Consider the following 22,024-nt stretch of genomic DNA (forward strand, 5'->3'; position numbering starts at 1 on the left):
GCAGTACTGACATTGTTCGGTGTCTTTCGCCGGAGCATCTGGGTATTGTGAGCTTTATGAATATACATAGAAGTTACAACTCGGTGCCTAGTTTTTCTACCCGGCTTTTCTCACTGTTCTGATTAATTTATCTATTCTACGAGTACTACTGAATAGAGTTCATCGCGTTCAATACCCTTATGTTGTTATATTAACCATTTTTCAATAATTTCACAGTGCTAACAGCAGTATGCTTTTCACAAACCCCAATACCCTAGGCATGAAAAAACTATTCATTCAGAGCCTAATTTTTCTGTGTATAGCCATGATCAGATACACTGAGGGCGCAGTTGATAAAGATGCCTTCAAGAGCACAGTAAGTAAGCGCATACTTCTTTCTAAAATTTTAAAAAGCTTGCATGTTCCATAAAAAATTAGATATGCGTGCTGTGTGTTGGGTAGTTTGTGGCCAACCGCAACCCACTTTTTCCATTCCTAATGCCTGTCATGTGTCACAAGTGCCACTTCATTATCATACGGACGTGCGACGATTTGTTATCATGGTGATGATCTGGAGCAAAACTTAAATTTAAATAAAGATCGTACTCAATTTCAGCATTGAATTTATGAAGACATTATCCAATGAGCTTTTTAAAACGGCCGTGCGAACTTACCTTGATGGGCATACCGGACCATAACTGGCTGATTAATTGGAGAACCATCGACTATATCTTTGTCTAGTTCGTCTGATTCATGTTTAGTTTACAATTCTGTCACGAATTTGTTGTTTGTAAAGTAACTGCTCCGCATGTAAGCATTGCGTATTTAAGTTGTATGTTGCTTCGCATATGCTACTACTAAATTTTTTCTACACATGCATATATTTCTCACTGCATTGTCCTGCTGCCTAGCTGATTATTCATCTAGCTCTAACCCTCCTTCTTTCATTTCTGTCACCACTTGGCTCGACAGTGCTGGCACCGGAGGAAAAGAACAGTGTAAACTGGTTGCGCAGAAGGTCAAAATACTCGTGCTCTAACTATGGTTGAAATGAAAATTCTATTTTTACTACTTTATCTTTTTCAAGTATGAAGTTATAACAAAGCTGCATTAGAACATGCTTCCGTATTTCTATATTTTACAGGCACAGCTAATAGCTAGTCAGGGGTACCCTGTCGAAGAGTATGATATCATGACGGAAGACTGGTACATCATCACGGTGCAGAGAATACCGGCTGGACGAGGAGCCACTGCAGGTGGAATCAGAAAACGAAAGCCAGTCGTGTTTTTGATGAGCGGATTGGAGGGCTGCAGTGCAGACTATGTTGTGAACCTGCCGCACCAGAGTCTCGGTAAGGGTCGATGGGTACGTGATAACATTACGTTATTACGCTGTGCAGCATCAGCTGTTCTAGCTACGCATTATGAAGCAGCATCTGACGATGGAAAGCAGTCATAGATAGATGTGTGGCGTTTCACGTCCCAAAACCACTATCTGATTATGAGAGACGCCGTAGTGGAGGGCTCCGGAAATTTTGACCACCTGGGCAAAAACAGTAATAAATGAGTGCCGCAGACTGTCACAATCTGCCTAACTGACGGTGTAAAACTTTTTCAGCAACACAGTTCTTGAGATGAATCTCTGTTTACTATTGTCATCTGGCGAAAATACTCACACAAAACGAGGCTTCGCATTCAAACGGACACGGCATTCCAAAACGTCGCTATCCGCCCTGGTACTGCAGTATACGGATGCCATTAATAATTATCGTGGTTTTATGCCCGTAGCCACGATGTGATTGTATTCCAGAAATTTCGACACCAGGAGTTCCTTAACGGCCTCATAAAGCTAAGTAAACGGATTTCTGGCATATCCCCTCTATCTAAATGTGGCTGCCGTGATTACATCCCGCAACCTTGGGATCAGCTTTCGAGCACCACAACCACTAAACTACTGCGGCGTGTAGTTCACGGCTCCTGCAGCCGTAAAAGGTATAAAAAGTCATCGAAAGCGTGAACCTTCACTAAAAGAATATTCGCCTGCTGAAGGTTGCCTAGTGAAGATATGTTAATTTCTTGTCATTTTCGTTGAAATACTGAATGAATAAAATTAGGTTGACTCACTAATAATTAGTAAAATTAAGTAAATTAAGTAAATTATGATTTGTAGAATTGATGATGGAACCTGCTAAAGACAGTTCTGTTTGCAAAAATTTGCGAGTCTTAGACTGTCACCTTGAAAAACACTTGCCTTTCAAGTTCCTGAAGTGCGCCGAGGCGTTATCACAGGTTAATTTTCATGAACCATACACAGTACGCAGTAAATACCAACCTGGTACCAACTTAGAATTTTTTACGTACATCAAGCTCCCAAGAGACTGAATTTTTAAAAGTTTGCACGTATAAAAGTATTATATTGTACCTAGTTCAATCCGAAAGTAATGTTCATTATATTTCAAAGAGAGACAATTTTATTCATGTGACCCATTCGCTCGTGTGCAGGTTTCTTGACAGAATGCAACATGCGCGGCAATGTTCATTCTCACGCACATATTGTTATTGAACTTGAACATGTTGACTCTAAAGGTAGTCATTTCTTTGTCCGTTGTATTCAGGTTTCATCCTAGCTGACAACGGTTTCGACGTGTGGATCGGAAACGTAAGAGGTACCAAGTATTCCCGTCATCTCTTCCTAGAAAGGAAACAAAGAGACTTCTGGAACTTCTGGTAAGTAAGCACACGAACCTGTCCTTTAAAAGAAGGGCCTTCGTCAGTCGGGGAAAAAAACTGTCGTCGTCATGAGCCGTCACGTGCTTTCTTCGCCTTCTGCTTTGCTCTCAGAACACGCGCACCGATTAGAGCGTCGTAGAATGTAATCACTCTGATGGGCGTGAGATATAGAAAGAGAGATAGAGAAAAAAAGAACGCCAGGCCTGCGCAGAAGGCGCAGCACGGTCACAGCGAAAGCTAGAAGAGTGGCCTTTCAGAGCCTTTCTAAACACGCATTGGGTAACTACTGGAAGCACATCTGCTTGACACCCACTAGGTCATTATTAATAAATTTATTTGGGTAGTATAGGCCGGCATTCGCTGTTTCTATTTTTCGCCATTCTTCCGAGAAGGGTGATATCCGCTGAACACTTGCAGGGAATTTCGGGTCAATTGTTCACGCAGTGGCTGTCAACGATGAGGAATTGTGGCTGAAGTGGGTATGCGCCACTGTTAATAGGGAAACAAGAACAGGCTTTTGTGACTGGTTGGAGCATTGCACGGCCCTCTCGTTACGCTATTCGCAATGTGCGACGACTGGTTGTTCTTTCGCTGCTTTAAAACGCTTTATAAGTCGTATTAACGTGATTGCTTTCCTGACATTGTCTGCCTAAGGCAAGTTTTACAAGTCACAAGCACCGATGTAGCTTGGTGTGAAGCAAGTGCTGTTCTGTTCCCGGGTCAATGTGCAAAATTTACATCAGGTGTTTGCAATATTTGCGTAGGGGTGGAACAGGGAAAGGTGCAGCAGTCACACGAATTTGTTTAGACGTGTAAAGTGTGGAGGCTATGGGCTAGGACAACTGTTTATCAAACAGTTGGTAAAGAGGTTTTTCTTTTTCTGAGAGATAAGAGATCCTGTCCTACTAACAGTGTGTCAAACAAGACTAAGTGTACTGTTGCCCGAGTTTGTTGTGAGCACTCATGTTACCACAGAGGCTGTGCATGGATACATGAAGGAAGTTGTGGCCAGCGTACGGTTTTTGTGTGTTCGTTTTTCAACTGACTACCTGTGGTCTGTTGGAAAGACAAAAACTGTACAAAAATTTATGTGACACTATGCTTCCCATCCCAATCTACAGAGCACTACATATATCAGGCAAGGGTCAGAATCTACTTAAACGAGTTAAAAAATGCCGGCAGCTCCAAGTGCAAAAACGTTGTTTTTTAAGTTACACACCAGAACACTTCCTGTAAGAAACTTCCTAGAGAAGCATAGGTTTTATATGCCTTGGGGATCTCACTGTCTAATTTGAAAGAAACCGGAAACTATTGACCATGTTTTTCTGCACTGTTGGGAAGGAGTTTACTTTTGGGACGTTTAAAAAAAGACAATTAAATAAAGTTACAGTTAGACCCTCACGGAACCAGGTATTTGTCAATAGAGAATGAGGGTGGGTTACCTTTCGATTTTATTATGATGCCTGCCTTGCACAGTATATGGTGCTCTAGAATGACTGGATTTTACTGCGAGCCTGACAGGAGACCAGCCAGAGAGTATTTTAAAGAAAATATCTCAAAATTTCTCGAAGTAGTAAAAACAGAAGAATGTGTACCTTTATGGTAAGAAAAGGAGGAAGCCCTACTGACCATGAAGGAATTCTAGGACGTGATGTGTTATAGTATTGCTTGGCGGCCTTAGTTATTTTTATATTTTTTGTATTGTTCGTTGTGTATTGTAATATATTTATCTTAGCACCCCGTGTGTGAAGTTTAGCCGGAAATAAAGAAACAAAACCGGTGCAGCTCAGTGGTAGAATGCTGGGCTGGCCCCCAACGGACCTGGGTTTGAGCCGCACTCTATATTGGTGCTAGTTTTTTTTTTCTAATTTCGCGCGATGTGGTTACAGACACTGGAGGCGACGGACAATTTCACGTGACCTGGGTTCTGATCTCATAACAGCTTTCGCTGTAAAAGAAAACAAAAATGGAATGGAATGGAAAAACGTTATTTTTGTGCTGCAGGATGGAAAGACGGAAATTATGCTTGGAAGATATCCATTAGTCGCTAACAAAAATAATAATCGCTATGAACCGGCACGAGCTCTCTTTTCATACTGTGCTTCACACTCAGAACACGTGCGTCAATTTCTCCTTGGTGGAATGCAATAACTCTGATGGCCAACTGAACGAGTATACAAAGAAAGAAAGAAAGAAAAAAAGAAAGAAAGAAAGAAAGAAAGAGAGAAAGAAAGAAAGAAATAAAGAGAGAAAGAAAGAAAGAAAGAAAGAAAGAAAGAAAGAAAGAAAGAAAGAAAGAAAGAAAGAAAGAAAGAAAGAAAGAAAGAAAGAAAGAAAGAAAGAGCTGGACGAAACAGATGGCAGCACAGAAAAAGACAAAAAAGATAAAGACAGAATCAAAGAGTGAAAGTTAAACAGAGTTAGAGGAAGAAAGAAACAGAAGGAAGCGAAAGAAAGATAAGAAAAGTGAGAAAAAAGTGAAGACAACAAATGGCAGCATATCCACGGAGTGAATGATGGAGAGTGGGGCGAAGCATTCGTCCATCCATTCGTTCTTGCTTCCGTCCGTCCATGCGTCCGTCTGTGTGACCGTCCATGCGTCCATTCGCCCATACGTGCATGCGTCTGTTCGTTCGTCCGTCCCTGCGTTCGTCCATGCATCCGCCCCTGCGTCCGTTCATGCGTCCATCCATGCATCTGTCTGTGTGTCCGTTTGTCCATCTATTCAACACTCCAAGTACCACCATATCGCATCTTTTCATCATATATTCCCCTTATAGAAGCACCGCCATCCAGCGGACATTCCAAGGACTAAACGAGAGGTGGCACACGCACACTTTCTTACGGCTTGCGCTTCGGGTCTACTTCCCACCTTTGACCACCTCGACTTCATGGTATATACTAGTTCACCGTACTCATGGCACTGCGGCCCAACGCTCGCTAAACCTTTCTTAAACCAAGGAGGTTACGCCCAGCGAGTATAACGTAGCAACCCTTTCTTGTCAGATAGTGCTCAATGTACATGTCAATTGCTGCTAATGGGGATCAAGAGTGCGCGTTAACTAAAAGCAGAATGCTCCTGTCTCTCATTCCCCATTAGCAGTCATTGGCATGTACATTGATCACTATTTTTTATTGTTCAACAACGCACAGAAGTCTCTCACCGGCACCATCTTGGAGGACAAAATGTCATACTTGTTCACATACTACAACGGCTACGAGGGAGGAACGGTTGCCGCTATAAAGAGCTTCGCCCCTAAAAAGAAAAAAAAGAAGGCAGAAAGTGAGAGAAAGGGACAAAACGAAAGGTAGAGTCGAAGAAAAAACGAGAAAAGTAAAAAAATAAGAAAGGCCACGCCGATTCGCAAATTATTCCGGCTCGGTCGCGCTAGTACATATCCACCTCAATTTTTCCCTTGTCCTTGATTTCACAGCCCCCTTATGTCATCTAAGTACAAAATAACCTAGGTCCGGACGCAACCTTTGTACAATAAACTCTAAAGTTTGATAACTGTGTTGTTTCACCTTTAAACAAGTCCTTCTGCCCAAGTAAGTTCGATAGAGATGCATGCCTTTAACGAACAATTATCCCAATCACCATGTTGACCTTACCACTCTCACATATTAGGGGGCATGACACGCACGCGTAGGACGGGTAACCACCTTGATAACCTCGAAGTTTTCACCGACGTATTTTGGCCACACAGCCCGAACCACATAAATATATTAATCTGCCACTATTCGCTTTCCAAGCCTGCAAAACTGTCTTCATTTGAATGCGTCTATGGCGAAGGCATTATTCGGAATGAAATTTACCTAAACCGAGTGCATACACTTTCGGCGTTTTCCGCCATCATTCGTGCCTGCTCTGCGGTATATATCTTGTTCTGCATGAAATTTCACTACAGGTATTGCTACTTACTGTCTGTGTCCGTAATTTACCCTATTCAAACTTTTCTTCAGCCTCGACGAAATGATACGGTACGATCTACCGGCGCAAATAGACAGTATACTGTACCATACCGGGGAAGCTGCCCTGCATTTTGTTGGATGGTCACAGGGAGGTGGGATCATGTTCGGTTTTCTTGCCGACAGGCCCGATTACAACAAAAAGGTAATGACTGTTTTATTCACTGAAAATGTATTTCACACTTTTACAGCTGTTATGGTAAAAAAATGCGCTATAATTGAACTTAAGAAATTATAGTTTGCACGTGAATCTGCAATCTAGGCTCACAATAAGCCGGCGTTCTCTCTTTGTACAGCTTTAGGTAATAGAATTCACCTGGAATTTAACTACACTTACACCTGCTTAAAACAAAATCAAAAAGAAAGTGAAATTTTCTGGCCACTCACCGGTGGCTTCCAATTTTCCCTAGTTAAAAGAAAGTAGAGCTGGCGAGAAAATTACCATCGTAATGTAAAAAGGTGAAGCATGTCGGTGGAATTTTCAATGCAGATCATGCTCAGCTCTCGACACACAGCCTAATAATCTTTCGGAAACACATCAGTCTAGCGATGAATCTTACTTCCTGCTCATGATGGTATAAGTATTGGGTTCCTGTCGACCTATTCATAATTTTTTTGTCTCAGGAAAAAGAACCACGATGAAACAGATTCTTGGACTTGTACATTTCCGAATAAGCATTCGTACTTTTTTAAATCTGTGGAACTTCTCATTATTGTGGGTTAATTTTGTCACCTGAAAAAAAAAAGAAGTGTGCACTGCCCTAGTAAGGCATATAATAAACAGCGAAGATGATCTGTCTATCTTAAATGCTTAACGTGACCTTTTATAGGTCTTTCCTTGGCGTATACTGTATAGAGTCGAACCACAGCCTGTCGTGAACCTAGCAAGATTCTCCGAACTTCAATGCCAGAAACTGACATGCTTACTTGGCTGTGGCGAGCAGGCCTTTCATCGCTCGTAGTTGGCTCGCGCCACGCCGCGAAAACTTAGCACGGCGGCTGCGTGGACTATCTTCGTCGGTACGTATGGCTTAGCTGTGGTTGCTCCTCAGCGCATGCGCGGCTAGGCGAGGTTAAACATAGGCGGTACGTAGCTGTGGCTTGGCTGTTGCTGGCCGATGGCGTGAAGAGTATTTTGCGAATGAAGGAATGGTTTGCCTCGAGCTTTAACAATTTATCTGTTAAGAAACGACAGAAGAGCAGTATGGAGGGACCGGCAGCAAATCTCCTTAAACGTTGCACAATTTATTCAATAAACATAGAGTGTAGAGTCAGCAGCGTATTTCCTACGAGCCTAATTCTCATATAAGCCTGATTTCATCTTTTTTTTTTCTTTTTGCTGGCGCCCAAACTGAAAGGTCAAACTTCTGCACGCTTTGGCACCAGCGGTTTTCATGGGTCACATGACAGCACCGGTCCGTGCTTTGATTAAGATGTCGAATCCTTTGCTGGTAAGTGTAATATAAGATTTTGTACAAATTAAGATTACTGGCAGCTCCAGGTGCAAATCTCCAAAGCATTCACCCTTAATCATGATTGGGTAGCGCACCATATGAAAACACAAAAGAAAAAAACTGGACAAGCGCTTGTCCAGTTCCTTGTTTTTCTGTTTCCAATTTTCGCGCTTCCCGACAATAAATGAGTTCCTATTCTCCCACCGTTTGGTTCTACTACTTTTCACCCTCAAGTCCATTATGAAGCTGTCAATGTTCTTCGCAAATACCGAGTGTTTTTGTGAATTCAGTCATTCTTTAAAATAAGCTCTTGGCATGCACCCCAATGTTGGCCCCTGGACACAATTCATGCAGAAAAGCAGATAATGCCTGCGCAAAGAACACACTATAGTGAATTTCAACATAAAAATAATTGTGTAAGTTCCACCCACAGACGTCCTTGCCCCAGCCAAAGCAATATTTTTCAAATGGGTTTAGTACGAATGTTCAATATTTAAAGGGCCACTCATCGGGCTCTCAAGCTACAGAAAATTAACAGCATATCTATGGAATAAATGATGATGAGTGGAGCAAAGCGTCTATTATTCCGTCCGTCCATCCTCCTGTCCGTCCGTCCGTCCGTCCGTCCGCCCACCCACCTGCCTGCCTGCCTGTCTGCCTGCCTGTCTGTCTGTCTGTCTGTCTGTCTGTCTGTCTGTCTGTCTGTCTGTCTGTCTGTCTGTCTGTCTGTCTTTCTGTCTGTCTGTCTGTCTGTCTGTCTGTCTGTCTGTCTGTCTGTCTGTCTGTCTGTCTGTCTGTCTGTCTGTTTGTCTGTCTGTCTGTCACATACTAGCACCACCTGCTGAGAGTCATACAACTAGGTGGTTACGAACCGGTCACAGCCCCACCAGGTTTAGTTGCTAAGGTACTCGGCTGTTGAACCATAGGTCACGGAATCAAATCCCGGCTTCGGTGGCTGCATTTTCTATGAAGGCAAGAAAAGATGTAAGCCTGTGTGCTGAGGTTTGGGGGCATGTTAAAGAACACCAGGTAGTCAAAATTTCCGGAGTCCCCCACTACGACGTGCCTCATAACCATAAGGTGGTTTTAGGACGCTAAACCCCACATATCAATCCATCAATAAGAACCGGTCACAAAACGACGTTCATGGACAGACCCATGACTTTATAAGATTCGCCCCTGATAGGGCAGTGACACTTAAGCATGTCAATGTGTTCCGCGAGAGTTTCATTTTCTTGGTAACCCTGGCAGTCAGTACCAAAAATGCTGAGGCCGCCTGAAAAGCTCCGTCACGCCCTCTGGTCCACTGTCGGGTGCCTATAGACTGTAAGAACCTTTTAAGAATCCTTCTAGCAGGAACGGAGTTACAGGAATGTGGCACACGCTTCAAGCGTTTCCCCCCTCGTAGAGAGTGCGCCGATATCTGCGCAAGCAGTGGAGGAATAAGGCATGTAGATGCGTCACTTCACCAGCGCGCGTCATCACCTTACAGGTAAATCTGTATACGAGCGATCGCAACGCTAGAAGTTCACTCTATAGTTGACTTGAGGAAACTATTTCGTCGGGAACGCGTGATGAATAAATATCATCACGTGATGACGCGACCATGACTTCACATTTGCCATAATTTGGAACGTCCTGATGACATCATTAAGATGTTATCAAAATCGCACTTCAACTTGGTCGAACGTTGTCTGATCACGGAGGCAATGCACAACTAGTTGAGGGGCCTCCGATACTGAAGTCACGTTGCGTGCAAACAGCTTTTGAAGGGTTGCGGAGCAGCATCGTTGCATCAGCTGAGAGGGGAAAAAAAGACGGCTGTGACCTTCGAATCGTCCTAACGGAATACATACGCCACCCTGTGAGCTTTTACAATGCTGTTTTGTACCATATTCGTTAAATGTGTCGTGTATACACCTCTTTATACAGTTTTTTTTTTGGTAATCTTGTATCAAAACGCATCGCACATCGCCTTCCTTGCCTTGGCACAGAAGGCAAACTACTGGCAATGAACTCTTTTTTACGTTACCCACGATTGTCGCGTAAACTACATTAATATGCTAAGATCATCGCCTAATTCAGATTCTCTTTGTAAGTCAGCTGTGCGTGCTTTTCTAATGGTATGTAACCTGTGTAAGAAAATGCCTGTCTTTTCTTCAAAGAAAATTGTGGACTTGCTCTTCGGAGGAACATTGACGGGAAGGAACGAGCAGCTTCTCAACAAAGTGAAACTATTGTCCTGCAGAAGCGTTCGACCACGCGGACTCTGCAATGCGAGCTTCATCCTTATGAACGGAGGATATCCCATCGACATGAACACGGTATAGCAACCGAATCACCGAGGAACATTGCGTTTCAGTGGGGAAGGAACGAGATGAGTATAGAATTTATTCCCGCCAGGAAATAGGAAGCCTAGACCTGAGGTGAACGAAGCTATAGCAGGAATATTAAGAGTTGAAGCGGAGTGACGAATCTAGGATACTGAAAGTCTGAGTTGCGATAATTTAAACCATCATCAAGATCACGCATTTCCTGTTCAGCCAGGCGTGCTACTGCACTTGTAGCCGGTATGTTGTTTTTAAGTGTTACTAATGACATCCCAATTCATTAATGTCATAGATGTATATCCAATATCTACTTCGAAACTTTCCAAACAGTCAACGTTGAACTTTAGGTAAGTGAGCGATCTAAAGTTCGAAGAAAAGCCTGAAGAACAAGAGAAGAATCCAAAGCACAGATCAGGGCTCAAGGTTGCTGTAGTTAAAGAGCTTATCAGAAGTGTACCTGTTTTTTTACTTTAGTGATTTATTTGACCCATTGATTTGACTGTATTTGTTATTCACATGATTTAGCAGTTACTCCTTAGTAAGCGGAAGAAAGAGGAGGAATGAGGAATATTATTTTAAGAGATATCGAGAAAGTGTAGCTTCAAAAATTTGTGTTTTTTTTTCATTACAAGTTTACCTAAAATGGCTCCTAAACGATTTGGAAGAATGAGTACGTGTAAATGGTTTTTTCACGCTTTGACTACCCTTCTTTCTGGCGCTATCTCCTTGTCTCTTATTTCTTCATCAAACACGTGCACAATTTCCGCACAAATCACACAGCCTATCCAGATCTCCAGCTTATCGGCGACGCAATGTTATCTCCGTTTCCGCAGTCGAAAACACACAAAACGTGTTGAGATCAGTTCATCACGCGCAATTCATGCGAGACATGGCACAACGGTTTATTTTTTCATAACGCCACGTGAACAGACCACTGATCATTAATTGCGCCGAAAAAACGAGAAGTGCCAGGACAGAATAACGCACTCGTTGTATGTATTAAATGTGAAGCGTTTCTTTGCGTACTGTAGCAACTTTGAGCATCAATATCTGTGTATCTATTTACGTACCTATCATCTATCTACCTACGTCTCGGTCCTCTCACAGCAGTGGCTCATAACCGGGTGCGGGTATGTGCCACAGGTGTTCGCCAGTTCATATCTATAACCTGGAACGGCAAGAAGACGCATGGGTAATTTAAACGCTTAAGCATTCAGAAAAACGTGACAAAGGCAGCGCTGACCGGACGAATTCAAAAAATGAATGTCAGTATCCCAGCAGGAATCAAACTCTAGCATTCGGCATGGAAATCAATTATTCTACAACAGAGCCATGCCAGTTCTCGGAACTGCCTTTCAAATAGACCCTAATGTTCATGAAATGCCAATTGTGGTTGTAGTGCTGGCTTACTAATTTTTATAAACGTTACATATATATGTACTCCTACGATACAGCTGTCAGGTCGGGTTAACATCAGTTGCAGTGAGGTGTTATCGGCTTATGTCGCAGAGTACAGGACGACGATCCTCGCCAGCAGCAGCACTTTATATCAGCTTACCGCTTCCAGTGCTGCTGATATTCATGTTGCTGTTGGCGTCGTTGCGCAATTGTAAACAACTGGTTTAGGATAAAGAAAGCTTAAAGAGCATACATGCAACCGAATTTGTTATAAAATGTGATTGTGTTGGATTTTGAAGCAATTGTTGTGTTCGTACAACTGATCGAGTGTATCTATTGAATTTCCTTGCGTTGATCAGCGCAAACGTCAAATATTCGATAAGTGTGCATTGTGAAAGTGAATAGGGAGCTTCAGAATACCGTTTGCAAGAGCTGCGGGCATCGCGGGCGTAGCGGGGGCCATATGAGATTTAGAATAGCGTTTGCCCTGCTGCGAACCGCAACGCACGATTGCAGCGACACCGTAGCCTCGAAACCAGCGCTTGCGGGCCACATGCAGGCCGCCATTACCGCACGCAATCTCGGATTTCTTGCGTGCGGTCCGTGAACGCGAACGCCGACTCGCGTCACGACGCATGCGCAGGGGCAGCGACCGCACCGCAAGGGCTCACAATGCGCTATTCTAAAACTCCCTAATGTCTTTCCTTTCACTATAACTATTTTTGTCATACCTCTGCTCTTATGCGGTCACGTTTGTCTGTATAGTGAACAGCTTACATAACCTTCCGAAAAAAAGTGCATTGATATAACATGCTATAAAGAATAATGCCGATTGCTTCTCTTTGGAAAGGTATTTCTCCTGCCAAAAGCTTACCTTACTAACCCGGACTAACAACAAAATGAAAAAAAAAAGAGCTGCGAGGTTAACGTCCCGCAACAATGCACTTACAAAGATAAGAAGGAACTCGCCAAGCAAATATTATTGATGAAGTTATGAACTATTAATAGGTAAATAAGTAAAATAATTAAAAAAAATGTTCTTTTATACAAGTACAAATTGCTAAATCATACAGCAATAAAGATGTACAGTGTGTACATACCATGTATATTCATAGGTATATACTTCTATATTAGTTTTTGTATTAGTGTTATTCATTTATCACCAACACTTACCATTGGAAAGGAGCATGGCCGTTAAAGAACTTGCGAGTGTTTAGCTTGAGCCCAAAACATAAAACGTGTGCGTGCGTATGATGTGTGCGAAATGTAGTACGTCACACAATGTTTGAAAAAAAGAAGCAAAATAGGTGGCGTAACGAGCTCACATTAATCCTCCTAAATTCTTGGCAGACGAGGCTACCGGTGTACTTGGCGAACGACCCTGCAGGAACGTCCGTGCGCAACGTGCTTCACTTGGCTCAGGTAGGCTCTATTTATCTCGAGAACAACTAAATTAAAATATTTTCTCGTACTTTTGCATGATACCGACCAAACACGTAAATATCGAGTGTTGTCAGTCTCGTCTCAAATGGAAAGGCGAAAGATCTCAGAAATCTGGAGGCTGCTCTAAGCCTAAATCGTAAATGTGCGCAGAGCTCCACATCAGGAGAGGGGGCGAAAGTCCGTCGCAGTGCTCCCCTCCCCCTCGGCTAATTGTGCACCCCCGCTCTTAGTTAACAAGGAGCACGTGACGGCAACGTTATGGAACAAAAAATATAGGCATTTTATCAGGACATAGCAAGACAGCAGAGTCAGCCGCAAAACGAACTGGGAAAGCCGCTGGATGGGTGCAAAGATGAATCGATGCATGGATGGAGAAAGTTTAGTAGGGTCCAATTGATCACGCTAGTTTTTTACCTCGCAGCCGTACGCTTTCACGTTAGGTACATAATAATAAAACAAAAAATCGCTGACAGGTCACGTAATGTGTAAGATATATAGCCGATACTGAATTAAACAGATAGAATGGACCGCATAGTTCGGGATATCCACCCCAGGTTGGAAAAAATTATGAAGTTAACAAACTGGCAGGCATAAGATAAAATAAGGTCCCACAGAAAGGCCAAATTGTAGATCAGTTGGAGAGGTCTTCGTATTGCGCTGAGCATATAATAAAGGGAGAGTAGGTATGGTATTATGCCGCATTTTCATGCTTTAATTTAACGCATATAAGAGATGGCTAAATATTGTTTGCTGTGACTACTGAGCAAGCAAGTGTCATTTTACTGCAATGTTTCCAAGTTGCAAAAATCACTTCTATTATCACTGGATCATTTGGGAGCACTGATTCACGGAGTAGTTATTGTCATTAATCGTGAAAGGCTATTTTCCCGTTAGCTCAATTCCAGCAAAAGGGTACGTTTCTAAGAACCACGTGTACTAACTCGATATGTGCACTTTTTTATTTATTACTTTTCCAGGTGACTGCCGACGAAAAATGGTCTCTTGAATAGTTCCTTTAAACTAGATGTTCGATTTGGAGATGCCATGCTGCACACTTTAAATTGTTTGACCGACTTTGTTCTGTTGTAATAATATAGAGTCCCAATCTTTCCAGTTATCATAAACCTGACGTTTGTTGTTGGTTTTCTACGTAAGATAATGACAGCAAGTGACATAATAGTAAACGAAGAGGTAGAGTTGGTCGAGAAGATATGGAAACAGTTGACCAGGCCTCTTATTTTACTTTGTCTTTTCTTTATAATTATCAGGTGACAATGGCGAACGAATTCAGAAAATTTGACTGGGGGCCACTTAAGAACAAACGCATATATGGACAGGTACGTACACTTTTGTGGCAGTGTTCCCCATTCGTAAATGTCACTCCCTCTGCTTAGCTAAGTTCTACCGTTCTTTATAGGATTGAGCCTTCAGTATAATCACGGTAATTTGACCTAAGTTGAAGAATACAATAAGTGGGAGCAATCTAACGGGCGGCTTAGTAAGTTAATAAATAGCCTCATTAAACATTTTCCCGATGAGAACAGTTGCGATGAAGTCAGAAATGAGAGAAAGTAGAAATAGAGTAAAATAACGGTTGGACGTTGTAAAGACAGTTTTTTCTCATATGCTGTTCGGTTCTTTTCCAACTGTTTTGCTGTTGGGAGGTTGAGGTCCATGTTTCCTCGGCTACTCCGTATCAAATAGTTCTGCAGCGAAAACAGAAATAAAGGAATAATACTGAACGGGACTCAGAAATGAACAATCAGCAAAAAAAAACCACAATAGCAAACTTAAACCAGCTGAGTACATGCACTCGTTTTTCATATTTATTTTGCGTTTAACTGCTCAAACAGTGTAAATGAGTATCAATATGTGGTAAAAGTCATCGTGACCACTATAATGTATACCTCCACTTTTTTACTGTACGTATACTTCCATTGTTTTTGGAAACAAAATCTGCTGCCCAAATAGCTGTTGGTCGATAACAATGTGGTTTTCAACTAAATATATAAGTCGAACCTATGTATAACTCTGGCGTATCGCTTTCTTCAAATGTACAAGCAGTGCGTGTGACAAGACACTTCGTGCCTCCTTTTGTAGTACTTATCGAACGAAACTAGAGTGATGATAAAAGGCAGCCAAGGTTAGGAATATGTAGTAAACTTCTTTCTTTTGCTTGGTACAGAAGAAATCATTCAGAAATCAGACTTCCAAGTTTCCCAGGTTATTTTAGCCCATTATTTTTGACAGTACGGCACTATATTGACAAGTTTCGCTTAAGTAGCAAAGAAAAAACACTACACTATCAGTGCGACACCCCATATAACAGTTATTGGTTTGTAGTGCCAGAACATTCAGTTATAAAATGTGCTGTAGTATATTGCAGTGAGCATATCAATAACTAACGCAACGAGTGAATAACACAGACAAGACAAGACAAGACAAGACAAGACAGACAGACAGAGAGACAGACAGACAAGACAAGACAAGACAAGACAAGACAAGACAGACAGACATACAGACCTTTATTCGGTCCTGAGATACGTTACTTCTTTAGATAAACGATGAATAAGAAATCATTTTTGTGACCGAAGTGTTTTGTGTGCTGCATGTGGACTCAATAAACACAACTACAGTATTCAAAAAACAAAATAGCTGCTTAAAGTTTGCTACCACTGCGCCTAAAAAACGAGGTCTAGTAGTCCGCTGTCAAGAAAATAAAATGCTGGAGTGATCATTACAATTCGTTCTTTCACGTAAGCATGCCTTTCATTCCAGAAACGTCCACCATTGTACGATATGAGAAAAGTAACAGCCCCGGTGGCTATCTACTGGGGTGACGGGGACCGGCTCACGACTCCACGTGACATAGCGCGTCTGATTAAAAGCCTGCCTAACGTCGTCTTTGTTTATAAAGTACCAGTGCCCGGCTTCACGCATCTGGATTTCGGCTGGAGTATCACGGCATGGCAACATCTTTACAAAACAATCGTGAACATGATCAAACTATATACTCTTGAATAAACGTCTCTACCTTTTTACTTTGACGTGTTTCTCTATTTTTTTTTATGAAACCAGTAAACAGTCACCCGGCATATCGTACTGTTCCTGTCGGGACGCTTACCGGATAAGGCTTGCGAAGCGACGACAAGAATATGTCAGAGGAACCAAAGTTCTCCGAGACTTCTGTTAGTACAGCGTCTACACCTAATGTAGTTACAAAGAACCGCCTATAGAACCAAAGCCAATGGACTGCATTTCTAGGACTAAATTATTCCTTTCTTATAAGCTCCTCGGATAAGCTGCACGTTAACTTTCTCACGCGTGCGTGCACACTCATTGTATTTAATGGCATTTTCATTCTCCACATCATGTGTCAACTTTTTCAACAGCAAACACTTTTGTAATACCCGCATCTTATCGTGCTGCCTGACAGCCTCCACACGTGTAGTGTTTACGCGTTTGAGGGAAGCCAATAGCCATGAACAATAATTCTACTCTTTAATCCTGCATCTATTAAGACAAAGCCCTTAGATATTTCATGAAACGCGAGAACTGACCACAGTCCCGCAGTGGAGTCCTGCAGCGGACGCACATAAGCACGAGTATTGCAAAAATTTATGACAATGGTATGTCCCCATATGACGTCACAATGACGACACTGATCGGGAAATTTTGCAACGTCATATGGTGGCATACTTGCAGGAAATCATTGTTCGCTCAAAAGAGGGCCAATCCCGGAGGCCGGGCAAAACAAGGTAAAGAACAGAAAGCGTAGAACGCCTCCGATACCAGGGGCATTGCGAAACGACGTTATTTGAATAAAGCTTTCGGATATGGGCGCTCGAGGTTTAAGACATTGACTCGAAAGAAAAGGAAGAGGATGGCTTCCGCTCTTGAGCAAACTACGGCAAGTGAATAAGCGACCCGGTAGTTTACAGTATCAAGAATGTCTCTGACAAAAGTTGCCGACAGAACGTCATCGCGACGTGCGCTGCACCTAAAGAGGATTAAAGAAAAATTGCTGGAGTGGAAGCTCCCGCCATGCGTTGCCAGCAGAAGTGAAGCCACCTTTTTCCACTACCAAGATGGCGGAAACATGCTCTTTTTTGATAGTGCCCACTTGAACATCAAATGGCTTTAGTATGTTATGTATATGCTACGTTAGTTCTATATTAAAAGATAGTTGTTCCCGATAAAATAACACACAGAAACGAGTATAGATGACTGAATCTTAAAATTTGTCTCCAATTAGAGGCTCACTAAGGAAAACTAGTAACTGTAAGACGCACTTGGAGCACCATGTGACCCGGAAAAGTTCCCACATTAAACTCGTTGGCCGTGCGAGGGAAACGCTTCATTTTCAATCACTGAACGGTGATACTTTATCGTGCCCCTGGTAAGATGGCCACCACAGCCGCCATCTCGCCAGAGGAACGGCTTCACTTTTTCGCAATCATTTCCACTCAAGGAATTTTTTAAATCTTCCTTGGCTGCACCACAGGCAGCATACTCGTGCTTGACAGAGGTTAACCACATGGCTTTTAGTTGGCTTCACGTCCAAAAAGAGTCTCACTCATTCAGGTGTGAGTGCAATGTTCGCATTGTCTTAGTTTAACCTAAACGCGTCCCTTACCCTCATATCTCAGCCCCATTTACGAAGCCCGAAAGTTTGTATGCTGTTTTCTTCATACATAAAATTTCCGGTAGTGATTGTAAACTTACTCTCCACGAAGCTAGACCGTAATCAATGCATTGGCACCTCCTGTGATGCCACGAGCGTCTGTAACATACAATCTTATTGAAACCGCAAACATATTATTTGAAGCCCCGTAAATACTCCTGGGAAATGACTCGAGAGTGCGAGAAAAAACACAATGTTTAAAATGAAGTAGTCCGGAAAGAACCGCTGAAATGAATCGATACAAACACCGAATATTTAGGGTTGTTTTTCGTATGAATTCCAGGTTTACGCCGGCTAGTTCATCTCAATAGAAGCCTAACGATGTCATGTTTTCGAGAAGCTTTCGCGCGGGCCATGCATTCTGAACATAAAATGTGTGCTGTCAAGCAGGACAATTGCAACGAGAGGTATGAACACGAGCGCCATTTCATTCGAGGCTTTCTTTTTTTTTATAAGTCTAGGTTGAATTTCGAAAAAAAATGAAAATTATATTGATAATGCTTTCGCAGCGTGCGCTGTACGCATAATTTATTATGCGAAATGAAGTGAAATAGTAAACGTGTGCTTTACTTCTAGCTCATACATAAGTTTGCTGCAAAACACAAAACTCAAAATGAACTTGATGCGGGGAATATTATCAGTTCGGCTGTTTTCATTGGAAGCATCCATTTGAGACGTCTGGTTTCAGCGCTACGAGTAGTTCAGTATAACAGGCTGAAAAGAGCAGCCTTAGCTACATCTAACGCACACATTGAAATGAAAGGAACATGGCCGGTGTTCCTAGCAATACTGTATTTTGTTTCAATATCGAAGGTCAGCGCGACATTTCTTTCCACTGATCCAGATGCCAAGAAAAATACGGTAAGCGCTTCAAAAGCTTGCTCTCAATGGCTGAACACCTTGAACACTTGACCGGGAAAATAGGGCTAAATGGTCGTCATGGCTAAAGGAAGGACATCGCGGGCACTGCACTACGATGTGTGTGTTTTTTTTATTTTGCAGACTTGTTTAGGCTGCCTTTTTGCTCAAATCGGGAACCTGTAAGCCTCTAATGCCTGCCCGTCTGATGTCGAAAAAAATTTGATTCCCATCAAAATTTGCTTGGCGAGTCGATAGATGACAATTCAAATCTGTCACGCCAGCTTGAGTGAGACGTCATAAATAGAAACAAGTTAGTCGCTATATGAAGTGTGCGAAGCAGGTCGTATTCATTTAACGCAAAACGGACTTAAGTCAGTCATAAATGCATTGCCCAACTCTCGCGGCTGTATAACGAAGTTTTTAACATAAGAAAAGTATGTAGCTATATGGATGACTCGGCCAAATGTAACTGAGACTTACGAGAGTCGTTCTTGACCACTCATGGTTAGCAAACTGCAAGTGAAAAGCTTTCGCTGCACTTGTACTTTTTACCCGATTTTTTCGCGTCAGTGTCATCACGACCTGCACACTGTAGCCTTGCAAGACGACGCTTCGAATAAAGTAATTCTCTGGTTATTCATGAAGGTTCGATATATTGCTTAAGCGCGCAAACATTTCAAGTCATGCAGTAGTGAATAAATTGATGTGAAGCGCGACACTGTCCACGTCCCCGAAACAATCAATCTCTCCAAGTGCATAAAGCACGTTACTTCGGTGCCAATTGCTGATATCGTCGGCGTGAAATGGGACGCAGGCTATGTACTAACTTTTCAAAAATCCAATAGGCATCGCAAAAAATAAAATGTCACTGGGTAACGAAATTGATCAAGCACTCTTTTTTTTTGTTAGACCAAAATAATGAAACCAACAACAATGAAGCTAAGAAAGATTAGAGTCACTACGTGCATCATCCCAAAATTGTAAATTCAGTCACTACCAGCTTCAAGATTATTTTTCATGAACAAAAATGTTTTCTTTTAATGTCACAATAGATACTCTATAGTTAAAACCTACAATTATGTCCCCTAACCTTCCTTCGATTCATCATCAGTTGATTCATAAAATCTAAGGAAAGTTACGTTAACTGAAGAAAACAAAAGCTAATTTATTGACATAACGTCGTGAAATTTTCAGTCGCAACTGATAACAGGCTTCGGATACCCCGTGGAAGAACACAATGTCACTACTCGGGATTCCTACGTCATCATGATGCAAAGGATGCCCGCAGGACGCAGCAAACGAAACAACGGACACCATCAGCGAAAGCAAGTCGTGATGTTGATGAGTGGTCTGGAAGGTAGTGGCGCGGACTACGTTCTCAATAAGCCTGATCAGAGCCTTGGTAAGTAGATGGCCAGTGCCTTTATCGCGAATACTTTTTCAATTCACTGCAAAATTTATGGCGGAATGTGCTTTCGAAGCATTTATTGGCGATTATTTGGTGTGAAAAAAATTTACGTCCTAGGTTCACGATATAATTGCGAGAGACACCGCAGCAAAGGGCTCTAAAACTTTAAAACTCTTGAGGATCTTTAGAGTGTGGCTAAATTCAAGCACGCGGGTTCTGCGACCGGTATTTATTTGGCTGTGAGCGCCTCCACTAGAGAGGCCAGCGCCGCGATCGTTTTGACGTCACAGATAGGATGTGTAGTTGTGGAACACGGCAGCTTTGCTTTCGCGATACCACTTGCATCGTCGCCCATGGCTTCACCGGTTTTTGGTCGCGATTTTACGATGCAAATTAAACACGAAAGTGCCACAGGGGGCACCAATTCGTAGTTTGCTTGCCCGTATTATTAGGTCTTGCCGCTTCTTCAAGCACAGAAATTCGAAACAAAGGGAACCACGCACGGTGTGCACAGTAAAAGCGTTGATGCGGTGTTCTATAGCAGACAACACAACCCGGCATCCTATGAGTGACGTCATCACATTAAGGCGCCACGGTATGTTCTCGAGGCCGATACTGTGTGTGACCTTGAGGTCAGCCGGTGAGCCCCATAAGCTCTAAACAATTAAGAGGACAACTCGTAAAGGAAAAAAAAGAGAGTATTTATTAAGACAAAAGTACTACGAGTGAAGAAATGTAAATGCTAGGTTGAAGTTCCTGTGCTTTTGTAGGTACCATTGAACGCTTGTCTTGCCTGATAAGTAAGTAGACCTTATCTTTCTCCGTATCTTCTGGAAATATGCCCACTTGTCTCATAAATGATTACCGCGTTTTCATAAAGCGTGTTCAGAATATAAAGCGATGCAGGCAATGGCAGCGAGATATCTAAACGTAATAAGAAAGGAGACGTGCACGTGTGATCCAGTTTTTCTCTTTGAACTTGGTACATAGGATTCATCTTAGCGGACAAAGGTTACGATGTCTGGTTAGCAAACGTAAGAGGTTCAAGGTACTCCAGCCATCTCCGGCTTCACAAAGACAGCAGTGCTTTTTGGAACTTCAGGTAGGATAATTTACTTGGCCTCGCAAAGTATGCTTGTTGGTTTGCGGCTTTTTTTTTAGTTTCTTTTCGCACTGATCACATATAATGGGGAGAATCGCTAGTTCCTTAATTTCACTTTATTATCTGCACGCTTCGTTTATAATTTAAACTTCTTTTTTTGCAATTGTCATGTTTCTCAGTGACAATTTACTGTAGAGCTCACTCAGTAGAACAAAATATAACGAGAAAATTATAGAAGTACACCCCTTAGAGTCACCTAAGTGAAGTGCTCTTGAATATTTCGCCCCGAGAGCCTTTCTTGAACTTTAAGAAATTTGATTACGACTGCAGCAGTCAAGAAGAATTCAAGCACTGGGCTTTGTGCAAAAAAAAAGCACGACGCTGGTAACCAAAGAAAAAAGCTTAACAGTATTGCGAGAAAAAGGATAAAATTTCGTGGGAAAGCACGTTAGTTTGTGCTAGACTGTACAAGCTGTTTGTCTACTATAAATACCAGCTCGGCATGATGCTGACAATGGGTTACTCATTGTCGCAGCAGCTGCAATTTCGTTGAGCTCCCATCATTAGCGAAATCTAATTCCAAGGCACTTCTATTTTCATTTTTGTTCCCGCATCTTCCGAGAACAGGCAACGCCACATAATTGTCAAACGATCGCGAAGTTTCCC

At 42.3% G+C, this 22,024-nt stretch overlaps 2 protein-coding genes across 2 annotated transcripts in view; both read left to right on the plus strand.

Annotated features, from left to right (window-relative positions):
- Positions 1–22,024, plus strand: part of LOC119173888 (uncharacterized) — a 49,298-nt gene that overhangs the window by 19,688 nt on the left and 7,586 nt on the right. Inside the window, exons 10-12 of the mRNA XM_075894495.1 lie at positions 18,676–18,848; positions 20,043–20,250; positions 21,247–21,358. Coding sequence (XP_075750610.1) covers positions 18,676–18,848; positions 20,043–20,250; positions 21,247–21,358 — 493 coding nt within the window. The remainder of the gene's footprint in view (positions 1–18,675; positions 18,849–20,042; positions 20,251–21,246; positions 21,359–22,024) is intronic.
- Positions 73–16,344, plus strand: LOC119173889 (lipase member K-like). Its single transcript, XM_075895324.1, has 9 exons — positions 73–355; positions 1,124–1,331; positions 2,595–2,706; positions 6,673–6,823; positions 8,037–8,129; positions 10,298–10,456; positions 13,211–13,282; positions 14,572–14,640; positions 16,082–16,344. Exons 1-9 carry the CDS (start codon positions 230–232, stop codon positions 16,325–16,327), a joined length of 1,236 nt encoding a protein of 411 aa, XP_075751439.1. The 5' UTR covers positions 73–229; the 3' UTR covers positions 16,328–16,344.

The sequence above is a fragment of the Rhipicephalus microplus genome, chromosome 5, assembly GCF_043290135.1.
Source record: "Rhipicephalus microplus isolate Deutch F79 chromosome 5, USDA_Rmic, whole genome shotgun sequence".
NCBI classification, from domain to species: domain Eukaryota; kingdom Metazoa; phylum Arthropoda; class Arachnida; order Ixodida; family Ixodidae; genus Rhipicephalus; species Rhipicephalus microplus.

Coding starts and splice junctions, on each gene's coding strand:
- LOC119173889 (XM_075895324.1), top strand. CDS start 230: ATGCTTTTCACAAACCCCAATACCCTAGGCATGAAAAAACTATTCATT. Junction 1,332..2,594: donor CCTGCCGCACCAGAGTCTCG/GTAAGGGTCGAT, acceptor CGTTGTATTCAG/GTTTCATCCTAGCTGACAAC. Junction 10,457..13,210: donor ATCCCATCGACATGAACACG/GTATAGCAACCG, acceptor AATTCTTGGCAG/ACGAGGCTACCGGTGTACTT.